At 48.5% G+C, this 22,457-nt stretch overlaps 1 protein-coding gene across 3 annotated transcripts in view; it reads left to right on the top strand.

Moving 5' to 3' along the window:
* The window catches only part of CACNA1E (calcium voltage-gated channel subunit alpha1 E), a 300,372-nt gene extending 280,195 nt beyond the window's left edge, over positions 1 to 20,177 (top strand). For 2 of the 3 annotated variants that reach the window (XM_060088531.1, XM_060088530.1), the window contains 9 exons: positions 3,600 to 3,696; positions 5,772 to 5,877; positions 6,752 to 6,859; positions 8,103 to 8,203; positions 8,477 to 8,583; positions 12,592 to 12,703; positions 16,521 to 16,701; positions 17,866 to 18,056; positions 19,635 to 20,177. In XM_060088531.1, the coding sequence (XP_059944514.1) occupies positions 3,600 to 3,696; positions 5,772 to 5,877; positions 6,752 to 6,859; positions 8,103 to 8,203; positions 8,477 to 8,583; positions 12,592 to 12,703; positions 16,521 to 16,701; positions 17,866 to 18,056; positions 19,635 to 20,177 (1,546 nt within the window). Of the gene's footprint in view, positions 1 to 3,599; positions 3,697 to 5,771; positions 5,878 to 6,751; positions 6,860 to 8,102; positions 8,204 to 8,476; positions 8,584 to 12,591; positions 12,704 to 15,366; positions 15,496 to 16,520; positions 16,702 to 17,865; positions 18,057 to 19,634 lie in introns of all 3 variants that reach the window. The other variant, XM_060088529.1, reaches the window with a different exon arrangement.
* Positions 20,178 to 22,457: the final 2,280 nt, after the last annotated feature.

Below are 22,457 nucleotides of genomic sequence, written 5' to 3'. Positions count from 1 at the left end.
TAGGGAGACCAAGAAGGGACCTCTCCACTCACCTGAGAGAGGAGAAAGCAGCTGCTAGCAAAGGAGTTCATTGCTCACCTAGCCTCACTCAGGTGCCCTTGGCTCTCAGAAACCCCAGTTTCTTGGGGTTCACATTATTTTGGGACCCAAGTGCCTCAGGCATTAAACATGCTGCTCCCCAGTTCTTCCATCTGCTGGGAAGAACAATTCCATGAGAACTAATCATGAGACTCAGACGCATGAGCTGTGAAAGAGCAAAAAGACCAAGGAGAACCTCTTGTGTCTACTTTGAAATTCACAGCGTAACTTATCCTGGTTATAGTTTTACTGGCCTTCTCTATGAGATGAGAGGGGAGACTAACCAAGGTAAAGTAAGCCAATGTCTTCAAAAAGGAGACACACAGGTTGCAGAGCACATCAGCCTGAAGACAGCAGGACCAACGCACCCACGTCCCATCCACAATAAGAAACAAAAGAACACATGGTAAAATGAACCTCCCCTCAAGAGTCAAGAGACTTGGAAGTACGGCTGAGCTGCTATTTGGAAGAAGAGGAGGAATCAACAGCAAAATCAAGAAAAAATTAGGAAGAGTGACACTGGGGCAAAGTTGTAGTCTCGACATCACTGGCGAGGATTGGTTGCTTGGAGGTGGAGAATGCCTGCTTATAATTTCGGTGGAAACCCTGATCTGTACCAGGATGTGTCCAGACCCTCAGATCCCTGGCTGTTGCTGACTTGTTCTGGCCCCTGAGGGAGCAGATGCTTTAGCCACTGAAAATCAATCAACTGTTGAGTCTGTCCTTTACACAGGAAATCAGCATTCTCTAGCAGGCTCTGTGAAAGGGGAGTGATAAGATAGGCCACAGTGTTCCTGGAATTCTGACTGGATCTGACCAAGCTGCCTATGGGCTGGGTTGCAGGAGCAGGGCTGGCGGGAGAGCATTTCGGCTCCCTTGCAGGCTGCTTTCTGAGCACAGATCCTGGCAGGCTCCAGCCAAATTGAGAAGAGTTTGCCCAAGCAGAACTCGGGGAACAATCTGCCACAAAGAGAAGCAAAGCCCTTTGCAAATTCCCTCATGCCAACTGTGCTCCTTGCTAATTAACCTAATGGGAAATTTCTTTCTCGCAGTCTGTAGAAGGAGGCTGACTTTCCCACTGCCCTGACAAGCGGGTCTGAGTAACTGACTGTAATCAGTGTCTGTGAAGAGCAAAGGGTTCTGCAGTCTGCTTCACGGCAGCCTGGTGTCTGCTCTTGGTGGCAGTCAGAGGTATTTGTGAATTGGTGGGCTTTGTTCTTAGAGGCCTAGCTGGCGCCAGGCTCCATTTTCTGCATCTGGCCAGGTGTAGGCCCAACAGATATCTCTGGGTGCTCGTGGCCACTAGGCATTGAATGAGCTCCGATTCCTTAGAAAATTCGAGGCAGTGCAGTTTGCAGTGATGGTTCTCTGATACTTGCCATTGCTGTTTGCAAGCTGGTGGTTCTCTGATGCTTTTCGTCCTCAGTCTCTACTAATCTGGCTTTGCCGGGCCCAAGGAACGAAGCCGCCCTTCCTCTTCCAGCCATCCCCTTCATGGCTAGGCTGTCGTTTCTCTCCTACCCTTCTCTGAGTGTCCTATTAACCCACCTGTGCTTCCTTTACAGCGGCAGGATCCCGTATAAGGATATGTACAAATTAGTGCGGGTGATCTCGCCACCTCTGGGCCTGGGAGAGAACTGCCCCTACAGGGTGGCTTGCAAGGTTTGCCTCCGGTCCCCAGCTGTGACCATGACCATGACCGTGACCGGCGGCGGGGTGCAGCCTCCAACCCCCCTCCTCTCCGTTCTGCTCCACCACCACTGCGCCACATGAGGGAACCTTCATGTTGCTTTCCTTTGAGTTTAAAGAGGTCCAAACCCTCCCAGAACCAGCAGCTGTTACACAAGGAAGAAGGGCACGTTTTGGGGGGAAGGCGGATAAAAAAAGAGTTAAGGACTTAATAACGGAGGCTGCTTTGACCTCTGTCTTCTTCACATGCACACACTCATTCGTGCACGTATAACACACACATTCTCCTCTCTCTCTTTCTCACTGCACCTTAATCTGTGGATTTAACCAGAGGGACCTCTCCCTCCTCCAGAGAATGCAGAAATCTTTTGAATCCAGCAAGGAGTTCTGGTTTCTTTTCCCTGGAGACAGAGGGCTTCCTTTTAGCAAACGAGTAGCATCATCCCATATACGGTGTAGAAAAGTGTGATTCTAGCCATGCCTACCTCTGCCCAGCTCTGCATAGTTTGGCCACAAGCGATTATAAAAGCTATAGGACAAAAGGGAGGTGAGAAATAATTTAAAAATGAGGGCAGGAGGGGAGGATAAGTCAAGAAGGCAAAGAGGATGAGTCGGTGGGAGAATTTAATAGCTCAGAGGGTCTGGGAAGGTCCCAGCAGAGGACGGGGGGCTCGGAGCAGATTTCTTGCCTGAGGGTCCTGCCATGTATTGGAGGCACCGAGGGCTCTGTTGTGACTGCCGAGTCACTGTTTGTTTGTGAGACCGAGGACATTGTTCCGGGGCACACAGATCCTCCCTCTGCAACTAGCACAGTGGCTCCACCCAGCCCCTGTCCAAGGCCAAGCCCACTAGATAAGGAAGTCTCTCCTGGCGTTACAGGAGGGATGCGCGGGCTCCCGGGCGCGTAGCACAGTCTGGCAGCTGGAAGACGACTTAGGCCCAGGAAGATGCCAGGCTGGGCGATGGGAAGGAGCTGGCCTGGGATGGTGACAAGTGATTCCCATACTCAGGAGGCCGAACAGCTGCCTCTGCAGAGACTCTTTAAACTCCACCCTGGTGAAACCTGCAGCCGCATGTGGGAGAGCCGGGGAGGGCAGCATGGCATGCGAGATGCTCTTCCTCCTCCTGGTTTTGTTTCTTCTGTCCCCAGCATGCCGTCGCCCCCGGGGCATGCTGGGGCACAAAGAGCAGTCTTGCCACCAGAGCCAGGTGGAAGCAACGGGCCGACTCTGCCCAGCAGCCATAGCGCAGCACTTTCAGCGCGAGCCGCCGTCTCCTGCTGCACTCACAGCACAGAGGGGGATACACGATGCTCCGCCTGCGGGTTCAGAGCAGGAGGAAGGCCTGACTTCCAGGCCAGCACCCCCGTCCCCAGCCGGGGCCAGAAATCCTAACCCACGGCTGGAACACCGTCTATCTGGTTTATACCACTCTCACACAGCCCTGGGAATTGAAGACAAGCTTGTGTTGTATGGGGGATGGATGAGTGAACAGGTAGGGTGATGCTCATCCTGGAGGAGAAAACTGGTCCCTGTGACAGCCGTGCAGAGACCAAAGGTTGTTGCCACGTTCCCGGGTCTGTGTTGGGTGTGCTATAAATCCGCACCAGGATGGAGACACGTGTACGACTTGCCTTGATTAACGGGTTTCCTGTTCTTTTCCTGTTTGTCCATTTTGTTTCGTTTTTCTTCTCCTGTTTTCTGTACTCTTTTGTTTGTTTTGGCTCCCCGGGAATGCCTGTTCTCCTCTCCTCCCTGTCTGCATCCTTTTCCTGCCACCCTCCCTCCCTGCCACCCTGCCCCCATCCCCACTTACCACTCCGCCATGAGCAGTGGCCGCATCCATTACACTGAGATGTATGAAATGCTGACTCTCATGTCACCACCGCTAGGCCTCGGCAAGAGATGTCCCTCCAAGGTGGCATATAAGGTAGACCACCTCTTCCTTTGTTCTGGGCTAGTGACCATCAGGAAATGGGCGCCAGCTGTGGGGATGTCAGAATGTGGGGAGGAAGCCGGGCTGGGGAGGGAGAGGAGGGAACCAAGGAAAAAAGGAATGATGAGATGAAAAGGTCATGAAGCTTCACAGAAGGATGAAGTCCTGAATCGATACACAAGGTGGTGTGTAAGACTATTAGACGTGGGGTTTTTTTTTTAACGTTATTCTGTTTCTACAAGTGTGTGGCTTCTTGTGAGTGGGTTACTAGAAAGAAAGTGTTAAGTAGCATGTTTCCTTCTAGAGAAGGCAGAGTGGTGGGCTGTGGAATAGCATATATGGGCAAGAAGAAAGCCTACAGCAAGACAGCTATCAGAGCTTATAAAAAAAAAAAACTTCAATCAGATAAGCTAAGGAAATAATGCAGAAATTCCTCTAAACATGGTTCAAGAAGAAATTTTTAGGAGAGAGGAAAACTCTTAACAAATTTCTTCCTCCATGACGTAGGGAGGGATGATGGCATGGTTCCTTCTAGGTACCAGAAAAGAAAGAGGAACAACAACCTCCATCCCATGATATATGATGAAGGATGCAGCTCCCTTCCCCATTAGCCCAGCTACCCATTTTTCCTGGCAATTCAAAGGAAAGGGTGATGATGGACACAAGTTGCATTCAGCATTAGATTTGCCTTCTTGGCATGACTGAGTTGTGGGTGGATTCCCCTCAGCTTGCTTAGGACAGCATCGTACATTGGGAGTCAACTGCCATTGGGGTGCTCAGAGCCTTGGGGCCTGAACTTTTTCTCCACAATGAATAATAGCTACTGTTAATTCCCCACTGCTGTTTAGACTGACCCAGAACTCTGGAGCTCTTTCCTTCACCTAGGAATACACCCTAGCAATGTTGCCACTTCTCTAGAAGCCTAAAGAAGTGAGAGAGAGATGGAAGTCAGATACAAACAAGAAACTGGCCTTACACTCTAAGACACCGTGTTTGCGGCATCACATTAAGCCAGATGTTCCAATGGAGTTTTAGAAACCCTGTCTTGGGAAGAAACACTTGCCTTCCTGCTAGGCTGGTGGTTCTGTTGGAGGACCTTCTCCTGCTGCTACCTCCAAGTTTAAAGCTCCAGAGAGCATCTCATTGGAATGGTGTGGGGGGGTGCCCATTAGGGACCCTTATCCACCCCACTACATGGCTCCTCCTTTGCAGCTTAGGGGCTGGCATCCTTTTTTGCTCATGATTCCACATCTAACGGTACCAGGTGGTGGAATGTGGCCCTAAGTTCTTTGAATTTCTGGGGTGAAGCCCAGTGGGAGAAGGGATGTGGGGATTGGAGGAAAAGTTAAAGAATTCCAAAAGCAAGATACTCTCTGGAAAGTGGATTTGGCCATTTCAGTTTGATCCCCTTCCTTTGGGTGAGGGGAACAAGGCCTGCCCACTCTGCTCCTGCCTTGGTCACCCTTCTCTTCTCTGCTCTCCCCAGCCCTCTTCCCCTAGACCTTGTTTGCACTCTCCCACTTTTCCATTCTGCTCCACTTCATCTTTTGGATAAGCTGGACTTCTGCATGTTCAACCATGTGCTGGCAAATTTCATCTTTTAAAGACTCAAAAAGGGGGCATCAGGATGCATCTTTCAAGTCAGATAAGCAAAGCAAAATCTCCCCCATGTGAGTTTTGGGGGTATTCATGGGACAAGTGGAATTATAGAGCAGCCCTGAAACAGGGAATGGAGTCACCTCACAGAGCTGACTCCTTCCCCTGAGCCACTGCTTTTAGGAATCCCTATTAAAGACATTCTTAGGACCGTGGAGGAGTCCTACAGAATGATTTGTCCCTCTTCCCTTGGAATTTGGCATCATTCCCTAGAAATAAACAAAGCAAAACAAAATAGCAGCCAATGAGCCTTAAGTGAGAAGCAGGGAGAGGGCAGGACTGGGACAGGGGACGGGGGAATCCTTGCCCTTCTTTTTTGTCTCTGCACTTGACCTCTGCACTTTTCCTCCCTTCTCACCAAGGTTTCTCTCGATATATTTTTTTCCTCCTCCTGTTTCTTTTCTTTCACACAGAGGTTAGTCCTGATGAATATGCCAGTGGCTGAGGACATGACTGTCCACTTCACTTCCACGCTTATGGCTCTGATCCGGACAGCTCTGGACATTAAAATCGCCAAAGGTCAGTAAGCTTTGGGAGGAAAAAGATTCTGAAACAACTCACGCAGGGTGGCGCAGGATGGAAATGTTTGACCTTTCATCCATCTGATGATGCAGTGACCTGGAGATCAAATAGTACCGTCCCTGTTTCACCTCTGAGCTACAATAACTATTATATTTGCCCTTTCTTCTTGGTGAAATGAATGGTTTGATAATCACTAAGCCTCCTTTTGACTTCAACAGTATGTGATCTTTGGTATCTGGCACCTAGTAGGCATTTTAGAAATATTTGTTGATTGAACAAAGGAGTTTTAATTTAGTTCTGTTTTGTTTTTTTTTCCTTATGTGGTGCCTTTAACAGCTTGGAAGCCTTCTGTGGCAGGTGCTGTCATGGCAGTATTTTGTTCCTCTTGGTTTCTAATTCAGTGGTTTAGGAAAGAAAGGGTTTACTACTTCCAGATGGGCCTCCAGCTTTCTGCTCTTGCCTGACCCAAATCCTTTTTAAAATCAGGTCACTCAGACTCTGGAGTCAGATCGCTGGAAGAACTGATACACGTATAAAGGCAGAGGAGGCTGGCTCGTGGCTCTCTGCATTTCCCCTTCTGATATATTGAGCAGCTGGGAGCCTCTGTGAATGAATGAGGCTGATCTTAGTCCCAGGGCCTCGGCTGTCTGTGACAGGATATCCCTGAGTCACTGAAAACGGAGCCAAAATGTGTTCTGCTTCGAAAGCAGAAAAACCCAGTATTGCAAGGTCCACTGTCACGAAGTACCAAGATCCCCTCTGAGAATATGAGGTGCCATGCTGACTCAGCTCCTTCCCCACCTCCTCCCTCCATCCTTGTTATTTCTGTGTCTGTTCTGTTTTCGCTATTAATAAATGTATCTTCCCCTAGGTGGTGCGGACAGGCAGCAGCTAGACTCAGAGCTACAGAAGGAGACCCTGGCCATCTGGCCTCACCTGTCCCAGAAGATGTTAGATCTGCTTGTGCCCATGCCCAAAGGTGTGGGGTCTCCTCCAGGGTATCCTTGTCACTGTGGGCCCAGCCCCGCAAGACCACATCTTTGGGGGGGACACAGAATGATCAAGGAGATAAGGGTGCTCTTTTATTCTTAGGAAACAAAAATCCCTCACTTTTCAAGTTCCTTTTGTCATTAATTGAAAAGTTTTGTTTTTTTTTTTTACTGAAGTATAGTTGATTTACAGTGTTGTGTTAATTTCTGCTATATAGCAAAGTGACTCAATTATATACATAAATATATTCTTTTTTATATTCTTTTCCATTATGGTTTATCCCAGGATATTGAATATAGTTCCCTGTGCTATACTAACCTTGTTGTTTATCCATCCTATATGTAACAGTTTGCATCTACTAACTCCAAACTCCCAATCCTTCCCTCCCCTCCCCTCCCTCCCCCTTGGCAACCACAAGTCTGTTCTTTATGTCTGCGAGTCTGTTCTTTATGTCCGTGAGTCTGTTTCCATTTCGTGCCATATTTTAGAGTCCACATATAAGTGACATCATATGTTATTTGTCTCTTTCTGACTTACTTAGTATGATAATCTCTAGTTGCACCCTTGTTGCGGCAAATGGCGTTATCTTGTTCCTTTTTATGGCTGAGTAGTATTCCACTGTATATATGTACCACAGCTTCTTTATCTATTCATCTGTTGATGGACATTTAGGTTGCTTCCATGTCTTGGCTATTGTGAATAGTGCTGCTATGAGCACTGAGGTGTGTGTATCTTTTTGAATTAGAGTTTTGTCTGGATATATGCCCAGGAGTAGGATTGCTGGATCACATGGTAGTTCTAGTTTCAGTTTTCTGGGGAGCCTCCACACTGGAAAACAGTTCCTTAAGATAGGTCACTGTGGTTGTGGATGAAACTTCTTGGCTGCATAGCTCTGTCCTTCCACATAACACAGTTCAGCAAACCTTGAAGCCGTTGGGGAAAAGGTGGTGTTACAAAGAGATGGAAACCTAGACCATTCTGGGGGTGGGGAGGTGCTTACTAATGTGTTGCACATCACTGGTAACATCACCCTCCCTGGGTGGCCGTGGAAGCTCCCTGAGGCTAGACATGGGGACCTATTCACTCTGTAGCCTCAGTGCCTGGCACAGATGGAACCCTCAATAAATGTTGGATGGGTGGGTGGCCGAAGGGGCAAACCTGCTTCCTAGGTGTCCTCACTCTCCCCCCGTGTCTTCTCCCTGTTCCCCTCCATGCCACACTTGTGTCTTCAGCCTCCGACCTGACTGTGGGCAAAATCTATGCAGCAATGATGATCATGGACTACTATAAACAGAGCAAGGTGAAGAAGCAGAGGCAGCAGCTGGAGGAACAGGTGAAGGTCAAGGACAGCGTGGTGGGTGGGTGGGGCCCTGAAGGGACAGGCCTGTGCATCCCTGGGGCACAGTGCCCTGCGAGTGCTTAGAAGCAGAGGTCAGGCTTTGCAGGGTCCAGGAACCTCCCTAGGATCAAGGGATTAGAAACCCAGTGGGGCAGAGAGGTTCAGATAGTCAAACAGGGTATCAGTCATATTCCTGTTTTACTCGAGTGGTATGTTCCCCCCACAGTCATTTGAGTTCCTTTTTCCTCCTTTCCACTTTTAACACAGAAAAATGCACCCATGTTCCAGCGGATGGAGCCGTCATCTCTGCCTCAGGAGATCATTGCTAATGCCAAAGCCCTGCCTTATCTCCAGCAGGACCCCGTTTCAGGCCTGTGAGTATAACCAGAGAGTCCATGACTCCCCTGCTTGCATTATCACGTGTGCCATCGGGCAGACCCAGAAACTCATTGCCTAGAAGTGCCCGAGCTAATACTAATGCTGAGATGCATGGATGATCCCCTCTCTGAAGGTGAGAAGACAACGTGTTGTATCTTAAGATGGTTATTCAGCAGGGGTAATAGAAAAGCAGGCTGAGCGTGTTTGGTGGTATGGCCAGCTCCAGAGACAGGGAGCGCTGTGAATGGACAAAGGAAGTAAGGGGCTGTATTAGTATCATCACTTTAGAGTGAACTCAGAGAGGTTCACTAAGTGGCCCAAAGCCATATCGCTGGTAGGAAGCTGAATTGGAATTTAAGTCAGTTATTTCCAAGCCCAGAGTCTTCCCACTACACTGTGTTATCTGTAATGAACAAAAAGAACCTTAAATCAGGCAAAACAATTTTTGGTTAATTTTCTATATTGAAAGTGGAAACAAAACCCTAATTAAGGAATGTGCCAATTCTTCCGAGTTGTAAGCCTTAGGCCCAATGTGGACATTAGCCATAAAGGATCTAATGTAATATACATGCTTCATTTTAATGCTTTCTTTCTCTCCTCACAAGTGATGTACCCAAAGGGTCCCTCTACCCAACGTAAATGGCTTGTTGTCGTTGGTTATGATTAGTGACTTTTTCCCAGTCTAGCTCTCGTGGAACCAGTAAATCACTAAATATCACAACTTCGGTAATTGTCAGAGGAGTGAAATCCCAGGCTTAGGAATGAGCCCTCAGTCAGAATACCATTTGGAATCTCTCACGCCATAAATTTCTTTCTGCCTGTGGTGTTGGAGACCTGTTTTTGAAAAGCATTGTTTTCAAAGGTCACAATCCAACGCATTTGGAAAAGAAGAAAAACGACCAAGGCCGTTGGTCATTTTTACGAAACACGTGAAGTGTTAAAGTAGCAGGTATGGATTCTCCTGTCTACAGAAAAACAAGTACATGTTTATCTTTGGTCTGTGCAGGAAGGTGGTCAAGAGGTATGATTAGAGTATTAGGACTACCTCCTTGGAAGAGTTTACAGTGTTTTTCAAGGGTCTTTGGCTTAGAAATAGAGGACACCCTCCACCATCTAGATCTGTTTTAGCCACAACAGTTTGCTGTACAGATTAACTCCCATCATTGGACTATTCCAGCCTCTGTCCCATATGTTTATTGATTCATTCACTCACTGATTTGACCAATATTTACTGAGAGTCGGTGTGACCCAAAAACTGGCTCAGACACTGGGGATTCAGTCAAGATGATCACAGTCCCCATGGACACAGTTCTTAAGAAAGAAATTACAAGCGTGATAAAGGTTAAAGTGTGGAAGGGTAGGCTATTGTGACTCTGTGTAAAGGAAGCAACTCACGTAGTTTGAGGATTTGAGGAAGCTTCCCTGAGGAAGTAACATTTGAGTGAGACTCAAAAGCAAGCACTTCAAGAGGTGAAATAAAGTATGGTAAGTTTAAGGAACCTAAGAACTGTCATGATGGTTGGAGCACAGAGATATCAGGGGACGTGGCAGGTGATGGATTTGGAGGGGCCAGGATGTAGGGATACAGAAGTTTACAGGCAGGATACAGAAGTTTAGTGTCATCCAAGGATAATGGGTGACACGATCATCAGAGTGACATGATCAGGTTTGGTCTTTCCAAAGATCATTCTTTAATCCAGTGTGGGCTGAGCGGATTGGAGGGAAGCAGTTCGAGAGATAGAACACCATTTAGTACGTGGCTGCAATTGTGAATATTATGAGACTGTGGCTTGGACTAACAGGATAGAAATGGGGAGAGAGAATCAGACTTGAGAGGCAATTAATACACAGAACGGATAGGATTTGGTGATTGATTGATTTGCTACATGGTGTGAAGGACAGGGAGGAATCCAAGATGACCCTCAGGTTTCTGGTTTGAGCTTCTAGGTGGATGTTGGTCCATTTCCTGAAACGGAGATGCTGGTGGAGCAGCAGGCTGGTTCTTTGGAACCATCTGTGTTTCTAGAGCCCAGAATTGTTCAAGTAGAGATTGCTTTGGAGGTAGCGTGGTGGACATGACAGGGCTCCTCTCTCATTGAGCTTACAGCTGGTAGAAAAACAAACATGAAACAGAATTATCAGAAAGAAAAAAACGTGTCATTTTTGATGATTTAATCACAGTTCTGGTGAGTGCTAGGATGGGAAAAAATGCATTATGATCTGAGTGCATGTGAGAGAGACCTCTGACAAGTTTATCAGGTAAGGTTTCCTTAAGGAAGTAACTTTTAAGAAGAATTTTGAAGGATGAATTCCAAAAAGAGTTTGCAAGGGACCGGGTGTTTGAGAAGCATCCTGCACTCTGGGAACAGCCTTTATTCAAGTCCTGAGGCAGAAAGAAGCCTGGCACATTCAACCAACTGAGAGAGCCCAGCATGTTGGAATTCAGGGAATAAGGGAAAGTAATGCAAGAGGAGGGTGGCCAGGTAGGAAGTGGGTCATGAAAGAGGCCTCTGGACTCTCTCCTGATAACAGTGAGAAGCCAGACAAGGTTTTCAAAGTAAGAGGTTACTCAGGGTTTAAATTCTTCAAGTCTATAAGGTTGTTCAGTGCTTTTAAGGGTCCTGTCTACCTATTGGGGATCCTGAAGTTACTCATTTTCTGTAGGACAAAAGGGGGCCCATTTCCTATAGAGCAGTGCTTGTTTCCCTTGGTTCTCAGGCCAAGGCACACAGAAGAAGATGATTGACATTTAAGCAGTCGTTTAAATAGCAGACTGCTCTCTAGCAGTTGTAAGAATTCAGCTAAAGCCCTCACTAGCAGCAAGGGGACAGGTTGGGTGAAAAGTCTGCTCTTCAGATTTTCCCCTATGATCCCAGTCTAATGGATTATTTTTCAGTAACTGGCAATCCTTGCTTAGGTCTCGGATTTTCCACCGGACTCGCAGTCATTAGCAGCAGACTCTGCAGTGGCTGTCTCTGGAGCAGATGGGACACTGGCAGAGACGGTGTCCCATCTCTCCCTCCTAACTCCACACCCACTGAGGGAGCCGCTGCCCCAGTCACTGACCACTTTCCTCTTCCTGTGATCAGGAGGCTCAGTCTGCATGCTGGCTTAGGTCCAAGAGGAACTGTTACTGTCCTAGTAGCAATGAGTGGCGGCAGCAGCCGAATTCTCAGGAAAGATTGGCTGCCTCTGTTTTTTCCTAACCAGCCCAGTGGATCCCAGTGGATCCCATTGGCTGAGGGTGTCTTTCAGGTACCAAACCGTGGCTTAAGAACAGGCACACTGCAACAGCTCTCCATGCTTTTCATTCAGAGGCCCCTAAACACTTGGCCAACTCGGCCCCTGTCCTTTTACCTCATCACCATTGAAGCATCCTCCTACATACGTAGCCATCGACCCAGACGTTGTCACCTCTTTCACCTCTTCTGAAATCGTTCCATGCAGTTCATACGCCAACAGACAGTGTCTGGTACAGAGCAGTCCTTCAATAAATGTTCATGGCATTGAATGGTTTGGTTTGGCCAGCGATGTTGGCACAATAAAACCATATTCTTAATGAGAGTGGAGGAAATTTTTTAAAAGACCATGACTGCTTAATATTTAAACAAACTGTTCACTGTTTAAACTATGGCATTTTTCTGCCGAATGGAGAAACTGAGCAGAAACAGGTTTACAATCGAGCATTGGTCTTCCATATGGCTGAGTGTGACAAATGATGTCATTTGTCACAGATATGCTAGTCACCAGCAAAATGATGAATGGTTCCAAATGCAGGTTGAAAACAATGGTTCCTCTTTGCCAATGCTTTTTTAAAAAAATTTTCTATTCTAGGGCTAGCCACCTGTAAGTTACCAGGCTTGCAAGCCAGCCAAGGCTAAAGGGTATTGCCCTTGCTGGGAAGGAAGTCCTGTCTGGGTGGGAATTGGTAATGACAACTACATCATGACTGTTTCTCTTTCTCTCATGAACACATTACCTCTGAACTTGGCATTGCTTTGCAGGAGTGGCCGGAGTGGATACCCTTCGATGAGTCCACTCTCCCCGCAGGAAATATTCCAGTTGGCCTGTATGGACCCAGCTGATGATGGACAATTCCAGGAACAGCAATCTCTGGTGAATGAATGAGTTACATGACCTCAAAAATACTTCCTTGGTTTCCCGACCCCTCCCACTCTCATTTTCAAATTTTATTCCATAGCCTTGCTCCATCAGAAAAAAAAAAAACCTTTCTGATAGTCCAACCAATTACCCTGAAAGTTTCCTGCCATCTCCCCTTTCATAGCTGAGTCTCTCATGTTCTTTAACAAACGCTCCCTCTTCAGGTTTTACAACCCCAGAGTCTCCTTACCTGCTTCAGGAACTTACAATGCTTCAGGCCAAGCCCTCTTAATTTATGCCCTGAGCATCAAATGGAGAAGCAGAAGTCACAAATGAAATCTTGCCTTTGAGAGGGAGCCTTAGGATGAATCATCATAAGGATGGATGGCACCAATGGATGACAGATGGAACTTTAGATTTTGATAATACAAAGCTAAAATGGGACTCCCAGAGATGATGGACTTTACTATTAGTTCAGGAGCCATGAGATCCAGTTCCCTCTGGAGCTTAGAATTAAAGTCCAGGTGGTTATTGGCCTGAAAAGAAAAAGGGTAAAACCCAACCTTTGCGATAGTCTATATAGACAGCTTGTATTAAGTGAGTTCCATGTCACTTTGATTCTAATTCACCTGTGTTCTTCTCTCCCCTTCATTTCTTTCCCTGACCCCTCCCCACTGTTAGTGTACCCCAGCGCCTTCCTCAGTGGATGTGTGGGTGGAGTGTGGGTGTGGCCTGCTTGTGGAGGGCATGTCTGATGGAATGGCTACCCTTCAGAGGGGAAAAAGCACTTCAGTAACTCCAGCAAATGAGTGATTCCATCTCCTGTGACTAAGGAGACAGGGAATTGTACACAGTTGTATTGGGGAGACAGCCATACTCCCCCCTCCCAGTGTATGAGTGGTGGCCTGAAGGTGTTCTTGGTAAAGTGGGTAAGAATGCTTGGAGCAATTCCCTGCCTTCCTGTCTGAGGAGATTAGCACCAAAGCCCAGGGACTAATTGGTACCGATAGTTTAATTCTTAAAAGGGCCTCTCATCATTTTATGGCTTGCCTGGTGATGTGTCTGTCTGGTGAGAAAAATCTCAATAATATGTCCTTTCTTTCACAGGGAGGCTTTACTACATCATCCTTTCTGCAGGTTTCCCAGGGCTGAGCTGTAGTGCCAGGACTTTTTGGATATATGTTCATCATCTCATTGTCAATACTGGTGTCTGTAATTCAATTCAGGTGTCAGCCCATGCTATACACTCACCACTGTGTACTCCTTCCCATCCTTTGGGGCCCCCTGCTCGACGTCCTGGGACATGGCCATGATTTGTGTGTGTGGGCGTGTCTTACACCACCTCTGATACCTGTTGACTGCAGTTGTTGTTACCACGTAGACTGCAGTGTTGTTATCACATCTGTTTTGAGTCAGACCTGGGTGCCATATAAAGCACATACTGCAAACACTGTAACTTCTTCAGGTGCACATGTCATGTCCTTTGAAGGCAGTCCTCCTGTTCATACCAGGAACCATTCAGCCAAATGGTCATTGAGGCCAAGGGGGTGTCTCAGGCCCCCTTTCCTTTAATAGTAAGTACCCTACTCATAAACCCATGTATTTAGGTGTCATTTCCTAAATGTAAAATGCTTTTTTTCTGGTATAATCTCCAGATGTCCAAGATATTCCTAGGTCTCTTTGTTGGGTGGCCCATATAAACATTTTTAAAGCAGCTCTCTTTGCACAATGACACTAGCTGTCTAAACAGAGCATGTACATTTGCCAAACTAACATTCTTTAACCAGGAAAATTAAATGATTTGGGCACGACCCTAGAGATCTCCAATCCAACCTTCTTAAAGCTCTCAAAGTCCAATACAGTAGCCACTGCCCGCATACGGTAATTGAGCACTTGAAATGTGACTAGTCCAAATTGAGGTGTGCCATAGGTGTAAAATACATACCAATGTCAAAGACTTGGTACCAAAAAAAGGAAAATATCTCATTAATTTTTTATATTGATTACATGTTGTCATGAGAATATTTGGATATACTGGGTTACATAAAATCTTAAATTTTAAAATCTTATTATTAAATGTCATGTTTACTTTTTAAAATGCAATTACTAGGAAATTTTAAATTACATAAGTGGTTTGCATTATATTTCTATTAGACTGCACTAGTCCAATGCATTCCTGAAAGATGGCTACCCACCCCCATTATTGGATGGTTTCAATCATAAGAAAGCTCTTAAAATCATGTGTCTTAAGGTTTCAGAAGATACACTTGACACCAGAAATTGGTGACTTTCCTTAAAACAGTGGTTTCTATTTAATTGACAAATGGCTTCTTCAGATTACAAGAATAAACCCCATACTGTCAACTTGCAGAAGGTAAATTTCACAAAGCTATAAAATCTGAAGCATTGCCTCAGTGATAACTAAGATGATACTTAACTAGAAAAGGTGATCCTTATCCCTCAATCCTAGTTAGAGCTTTCTGTTTGGGACATCTGGTATACCACATATGTGCACACATAGACACAAACATATATACACATACAACTGAGACCTTAGAGACGCAAGTGTCTCTTCTGAAAGCCGTTCTTCACATGGAGGAGGCAGAATCATCCACCGGAAGTGAGAAGCAATGGGATGGAATCAAGTCCCACAAGCTTGGCTGTGTGTTTATTTCTAGGAGCCAGAGGTTAGTGAATTAAAAAGCGTGCAGCCCTCTAACCATGGCATCTACCTTCCTTCGGACACCCAGGAGCATGCGGGATCGGGGAGGGCATCCTCTATGCCACGCCTGACTGTGGATCCCCAGGTAAAACGCAACCACCACCTACCATATGCAGTGGCATCCTGGGCTGTATTGGATTGGTGGGTTATGAACAAACATCTGATATTTTCAGGTGAGCCCTTGACTTGCCCCCACCCCTTCTCTATAAGCAAAACATGGCTCATGGGCTTTCTCTACAGAGCCTGCTTCTCCACACTGTGTTTCCAATGAAACCCTAACCACAACAGCCTAGCCAGCAAAAGGGCAGGCCCCCGGATGGGCTCAGCATCCTCAAGACTCAACCAGCCATGCAAGAAATATTTTCCAGGATTTCCCCTGTGTATTTTTCCTTCCTTTTCTCCTTTCCTGGTTCCTCCAGCACATACGCAGTTACTTACACACACAGCTCTGTGTCAGGACTGTCTGGACTAACCAGTGCAGGCCACGCCTCATTTCTCTGTCTGTTTTCCTGGCTTCTATTTTCTGTCTGTCTGTCCTACATCAAGTTTTGACAGAGGCAAGAAGTTTTTGTGGATCTGTTTTAAAATCTGTGGCAAGTCAAAATGCCAGAGTTTAAGGTGGAGCTGGGGTGGGACTGGTCGAGAGAGGGCAGTGCCTTCTCAGGAGCTATTCATTTACAAGCTCTCCTAAGCTCTAGCGCTATAGGGTGGCGCCTTCTCTGAGGAGGGCAAAAAACAAAAGGCAAAGCCGTGCTTCTTTCATGGTGGAGACTTTTTGACAGTTGCCCTAACTTATTTCAGAGTGGCTCAAGGTTCATGGCAGGTCCTGGCTGAGTCTCCAGGGTAGAGGGCTCTATGGGCAGCTTGCACAGGACCCTCAGCTCCTTGCTTTCCTGAGTGTGAAGAGGAGCCCTGCACCAGCCCAGTGACTATGTTAACGTAAAGACAGTTTCTGGAACAGCCTCCTCCAGCTAAGGTCTGAGCAAGAGGGATTTATGGGAAGTGACAATTTGCAATCTTCAACAATCTCAGTCCTACATCTTCCTTACTTTTAGACCACTTCAGTAATTTATCCATACCTTGTGTTCTTCTGGGGGCTCATGTTTCCAGGTGGTGACAGACCCTAGCTCCATGAGACGTTCATTTTCCACTATTCGGGAAAAGCGTTCAAATTCCTCTTGGCTGGAAGAATTCTCCATGGAGCGAAGCAGCGAAAACACCTACAAGTCGCGTCGCCGGAGTTACCACTCCTCCCTGAGGCTGTCAGCCCACCGCCTGAACTCTGACTCAGGTGAGGGAGTCTTCACCGTTTGCCTCTTTCTGACGAGAACTGAAAATCACAGGAACAGAATCCAGATAAAGATGGGGTTGCAGAGAGTGAAGGAAGAATGCTCCTTAACAAAGGGGGTTTCCTGTCTGACTCACATCATGAAACAAAGCAACAAAACCCTCTCTAGTCATCACAAAGGCTGATGAGATTTCTTTCTTCCAGAGCAGGGCTATAGAAATCATTAAAACAGAGTTTTCCCAAGGGCCTTCTACAAAACCACTCCACTGCCTTAGGGATGCATTAGAGACCCCCTGGCAAGGGCGGAGCTTTACCCACTAACTGCACTTCGACCCAGACAGTGCTACCTGGAATTGTTTTATGCATTTGAGTTTTGTTTTTTAAGGAAAAGGGTCATACTGATAGAAACAGAAAATCACTAGTCTGGTTCAAACTATTTTACTAAGTGAAGAAACAAAGATAAAAAAGCAGTGACATGTCCCATATCATAGGGCCAGTAAGTGGCAGAGAGGGGACTAGAAGTGAAATCCTTTGACTTCAGTCCTAGGGCATTACAGTAACTGTGTTTACTTTGTTCATAGCAACTTCTTTTTTTTTGCGGTACGCGGGCCTCTCACTGTTGTGGCCTCTCCCGTTGCGGAGCACAGGCTCCGGACGCACAGGCTCAGCGGCCATGGCTCACGGGCCCAGCCGCTCCGCGGCATATGGGATCTTCCCGGACCGGGGCACGAACCCATGTTCCCTGCATCGGCAGGTGGACTCTCAACCACTGTGCCACCAGGGAAGACCCATAGCAACTTCTTAATTCCCTTCTGCTAGTGCCATTTTCCCTCCAAAAAGTTACACACCCATGTTTAGGACATAGAGTATTCTTGGGCCACATTGCTGGCAGAGATTCTACCTTAATTGTATCTAGCATAAATGGAAGAAGAGAGTGATTGCATCCTTGAATTTGCACGTCTTTCCAGTGGCAGCTTGCACACTTACCTCTTCACAAAAGGGTAATTTTCCAGTCTTTCTCTCCTTCTTCCCTTTCAGATCACCTGTTGACATGTCTGCAGAAGCCAGGGTCCTTGAGGGGCCTGGTCCCAAGCTGTAAGACTTATCTTTGTGTTCAGCTGCCAGGATGGGCAGAGTTACGATAGTTGCTTTTGTCATCTCTCATAGGCCACAAGTCTGACACCCACCGCTCAGGGGGCAGAGAGCGGGGACGATCGAAAGAGCGAAAGCATCTTCTCTCTCCTGACGTCTCCCGCTGCAACTCCGAGGAGCGAGGGACCCAGGCCGACTGGGAGTCGCCAGAACGTCATCAGTCCCGGTCTCCCAGCGAGGGCAGGTCACAGACCCCCAGCAGACCGGTGAGCATGGAGAGGAAGCTGAGCCTCTGCAGAAGACAGGGAGGGGCGGGCTGTTAACATTAGGTGCAAAATGTGGGCATCCAGCACCCACACAGACCTCAGCTTCACAGGAAACTGCATCCATTGTGCATAGAGGTTAGCTTTTTACTTAAAGAGGTTAGCTTTTTACGTAACACTTGTGTATTCAGAAATGATATGAATTCACAGAAAACCAAAGAGTCCCCAAGAAAGACAATGGTGTCTAGGGGTCATTCCATCTTGGTTCTCAGAATCCAGAGTTACAAAGTCACAACAAATAAGTTCATAAATATCTCAGGCAGATTTCAGAGGAAAGGATGGCTTTTTAGCCAGAAAAGTTTTGACCAGTCATGTGACCCTTAGTATTGGTTGGAATGGTGATTCCTCTCTCAACACAGGATTCAAAAGTCAGATCAATTCAACTTCATCTATCTAGCTTCCAGCCATCCCAGGAGGAAGAGCATCTCTCCCTTCGGCCTGTTGCTGAAACATCAGCCTAGGTCTAAGATATAACTACCAGAGCTGTGTGAAAACACTCTCTGGCCCTGTTTTCCTCCTGACTACCATCCCTCACTCCCTGCCCTACCTTGCTCCAATACTCTCGGAGTCCAGATGTGAGACCCATCAGCAGTGAGCAGTGGGGAAGAGGAAGGGCTTCCACAGCCAACTTTTAGACGCAGTTGAGAAGTTTACTTCTAGAGCAGTGGTGTCGAGTTTTAGTGCAGAATGGAGTCACCTAGGGCTTGTTCTAAGTGCACGTTCCTGGGACCTCAAGGCTTCTGAAGCTTCAGTAGTGAGACCCGCTGTAAAGCAGAACCCAGAAATCGGCACTTGGAAGGACCCCAGAATCTCCCAGGAGATCTTGAGCATGTGGTTCCTAGGTTACACGCACACCTTAAGCCTCAACACCGAGCTGGAGGCCCATTGACCAACCCCTGGGCTCAGAGACCCTTGGGAATAGGTGAGCAGGTCAAGTCAGGCCTGAACCAGCAGATGAGTGGGGGGAGGTAGAAGCCAAGTTAGTCTTAGCATGCCACTGAAAACACAGATGCAAAAAAGAGAAGATGAGGGAAGGTATTTGCCATGGCCTTAGATCCAATTCCCAAGAACGTTCCCCAGACAGAGCAACTCTAGAGCATTTGTTTACCTTTCATGTAGTTGTCTTTCCCCAAAGCTTCAAGTCTTTCTCTCAACGTGCCACGTGCTAGAGAGAGTGAGCTTCCAGATCTTTGCTACTCAATGTGTTTGTTCCAAGCACCGGCAGCACCTGTGAGCTTGTTAAAAATGCAGGATCTCAGGCCCCACCCCAGACTTTCTGAGCTGCATCTGCAGTTTAACAAGACCCCAGAGATGCATAAGCATATTGAAAGTTGACATACCCTGGTCTCGATGGTACTGGCTCCTGAGTCTCCTGTAATCTCTGCATCCCTGAGTGGATGTGACTGGTAGCAGAGGGGACCCTGGTGGCTCTCTGTAGGAGGCGTTAGGGACCTTAACCGGGTCCCAAGTAGGAATGATGCCAAACCCAGGCTAACATGCCATGTTTTTCCTGCCGCACAGGGCACAGGGTCCCTCAGTGAAAGCTCCATCCCCTCCGTCTCTGACACCAGCACCCCAAGACGAAGTCGTCGGCAGCTCCCACCTGTCCCTCCAAAGCCTCGGCCCCTCCTTTCCTACAGCTCCCTGTTGAGACACACTGGGAGCATCTCCCCACCTGCTGATGGGAGCGAGGGTGGCTCCCCACTGACCTCCCAAGTTCTGGAGGGCAATGACGCCAGCCTGCCCGAGTCTTCCAACCCCCGGTACGTACAGCAGAGCCACCCCTCCTCCCCACAGCGCTACATCTCTGAGCCCTACCTGGCCCTGCACGAGGACTCCCACGTCTCGGACTGTGGCGAGGAGGAGACGCTCACCTTTGAAGCAGCTGTGGCTACCAGCCTCGGCCGGTCCAACACCATCGGCTCGGCCCCGCCCCTGCGGCACAGCTGGCAGATGCCCAATGGGCACTATCGGCGGCGGAGGCGCGGGGGGCCTGGACCAGGCATGATGTGTGGAGCTGTCAGCGACCTCCTGAGTGACACGGAAGAAGACGACAGATGCTAGAGGCCGCTCCCCCCTCCGATGCATGCTTTTCTCTCAACACGGAGAAAACCAAGACCCCAGTTGGGAAGCCAGCGTGGCCCGGGGGGGAGGATGAGGGAGGAAGAAGATAGAAGGACACCGTGCATTATCAGAGAAGAGGACGGGAAGGACAGGAGGAAAACCGGTCAGACCCACCAAGTTGCTGTATTTCCCTTGGCAAGATGGGCACTGCCATAGTTCTGCCTCTTTGCTGGGGAAAGAATATTCAAGAACATGGAGGGTTATTCCCAGGGGAGAAGGGGCACGAGGATGGCTTTGCTTCCCCTTGCCCCTTCCCACTTTTCTATAGCCATGGGGACGTCGGGCTGGCCTGTGGCTGTGCCTGTTGCCCTGAGAAGCCTGGAAGACATTCTGGCTCTTAACTGGGGGAGTCATGGAGACCCTGGGAGAGGACTCTCCTCCCTCACCAGCCCTTCCTCCTCGGCCAGCACCCCTGCCACCAGGCCAACCACGACGGCATCTCACGCGTTATCCTGTGGCTTGCGTCCCCAGAGGAAGCACAGGCTGAGTTCAGGAGCATTGGATGTCAAGGGTAGGAGGCAGAGAGGGAGGATAAAGGGGGAGGGGGAGGGGGAGGGGTGCCGTGGTGGCAGCAGCGAGAGCTGGTCTGGGTGAGCAAAGCCATAGTGCGGCAGCCCTCACCATAGCGGAGGGGGCGGGGGAGCGGAGAGCTGCTGGTTCTGGTCGCTACAGGCCCGTCTGAGGCCTGTCACCTACTCAGTAGGTGTTCTGTTCATTTAGGATAGGCCAGGGAGGTCCCCTGAGGTCCAGGGAGGTGCCGAAGGCTCTGGTAAGGGTGATATTTTCAAAGTATTTAACAACCCGTGTGACCAGGGCACCAGCTGATGAGAGTGGAGTCCGGCCTTAGCGCTGGCGCCCCATGCCACGACAGGCCTTACTTAGCCCGGGAGATACCGGGCACGGGGGAGCCCCGAGGGTGGGCTGAGTGTGGCAGGGGGGCACTTAAGGGGCTCAGGCAGAGTCATAGTTTTCCAACCAGTACAGAGGTAACTCAGTATGTGGAACGGTGCTGCAGCCGGCCCAGCACACACCAGCTGAATGTCAGCCCGGACTCTGGGCCAGGAGCAGAAGAAGACCTCTTTGCCAAGCAGCAAGGCCAGTGCCGTGCCAAGGCCAGTGAGCCCAAGTGCCAGTGGCCTAGCCTTCCCAGCCACTCCCCAAGAGGGCAGCACACACATATCCAAGGTGAGCTACACATCACCTGGTAGGGACTTCTTCCATAGAGATGAGAAAGGCCAACAGATTGCAACCAGAGAAGCTTCAATGAGAGAGTCCCTCTGAGTTTACTGAGGAGCTCCCGTGAGGGACGGACCCTTGGACGGGCAGCTTCTGCAGCTAGTTTGTGACTGAGGGTCAGTTTGTCAGGATACTTTAAGGTGATGAGTAAATATACCTCAGCTTAGACCTGGGCTGCTCCTTCTAGCAAAGCAGGCTCCAGTGGGGCCTCAGTACACAAGGTGACAGGCCTGGGGCCCCGGTGGTCCTGAATATTCCCCTGGGCTTTCCCCATCCCTAAAGTAGAGCTGAGCAGAAGACAACCTCAGGACATTGTTCCCAACCCCCAAAACTCATAAGCATGGAGAAAAAGAGAGCCCTTTCTTGGCTGATCAGTTCTCCTTCCCTGTATCGATTATCCATTTGGTGGAAACACACCACCCCCTTATGTCCCTCTCCAGTCCTCCAGCACCATCACCGTTAGGTGAGAAGGATTTCCTGCAGGGGGTACCAGGCAGGGCCCTCCTCTCCCAGCCAGGAGCAGATGGAACCTGCCTCCCGGGACCCTCCATGGGGCGACTCAGAGGCCCCCAACTGAGATCGCAGCGGAGAAACACTCTTTGTTCTCCTCCAGCCCAGGCAGACTTCACGTCTTGGGTAGGAGCAGTCAGTGGCTGTTATTTTTCTTATGAACTTGGGTTTTCTTTTGTTTTGTTGTTGTGGAAATAGAAATAAGGCATCGTCGTAGCGGCTCTGAAAAGCCAGATTCAACCCTGTGGCTGCAAAATCATTTGTGATGGCCCTGCCTTTTGTCCTAGACATGGATGGAGCTTCACGGCCCAGAGTCAGCCCCCAAACCAAAGCAGTCCTGGGGCAGGAGACCAGTGAGGCAGAGATGTAGGCCTCCCACTCTGAAACCCTTGTCTTTTTTCCCTTTCCTCTCCCACTCAGCACATGTGTGTGCTCAGGGGTAACTGAGAGTGTGACTCCGTAACACCCTGATCC

Source organism: Mesoplodon densirostris, chromosome 2, assembly GCF_025265405.1.
Source record: "Mesoplodon densirostris isolate mMesDen1 chromosome 2, mMesDen1 primary haplotype, whole genome shotgun sequence".
Lineage (NCBI taxonomy): Eukaryota > Metazoa > Chordata > Mammalia > Artiodactyla > Ziphiidae > Mesoplodon > Mesoplodon densirostris.
The sequence above is the reverse complement of the archived record's forward strand: the minus strand, read 5'-3'. Positions and strand labels throughout refer to the sequence as shown.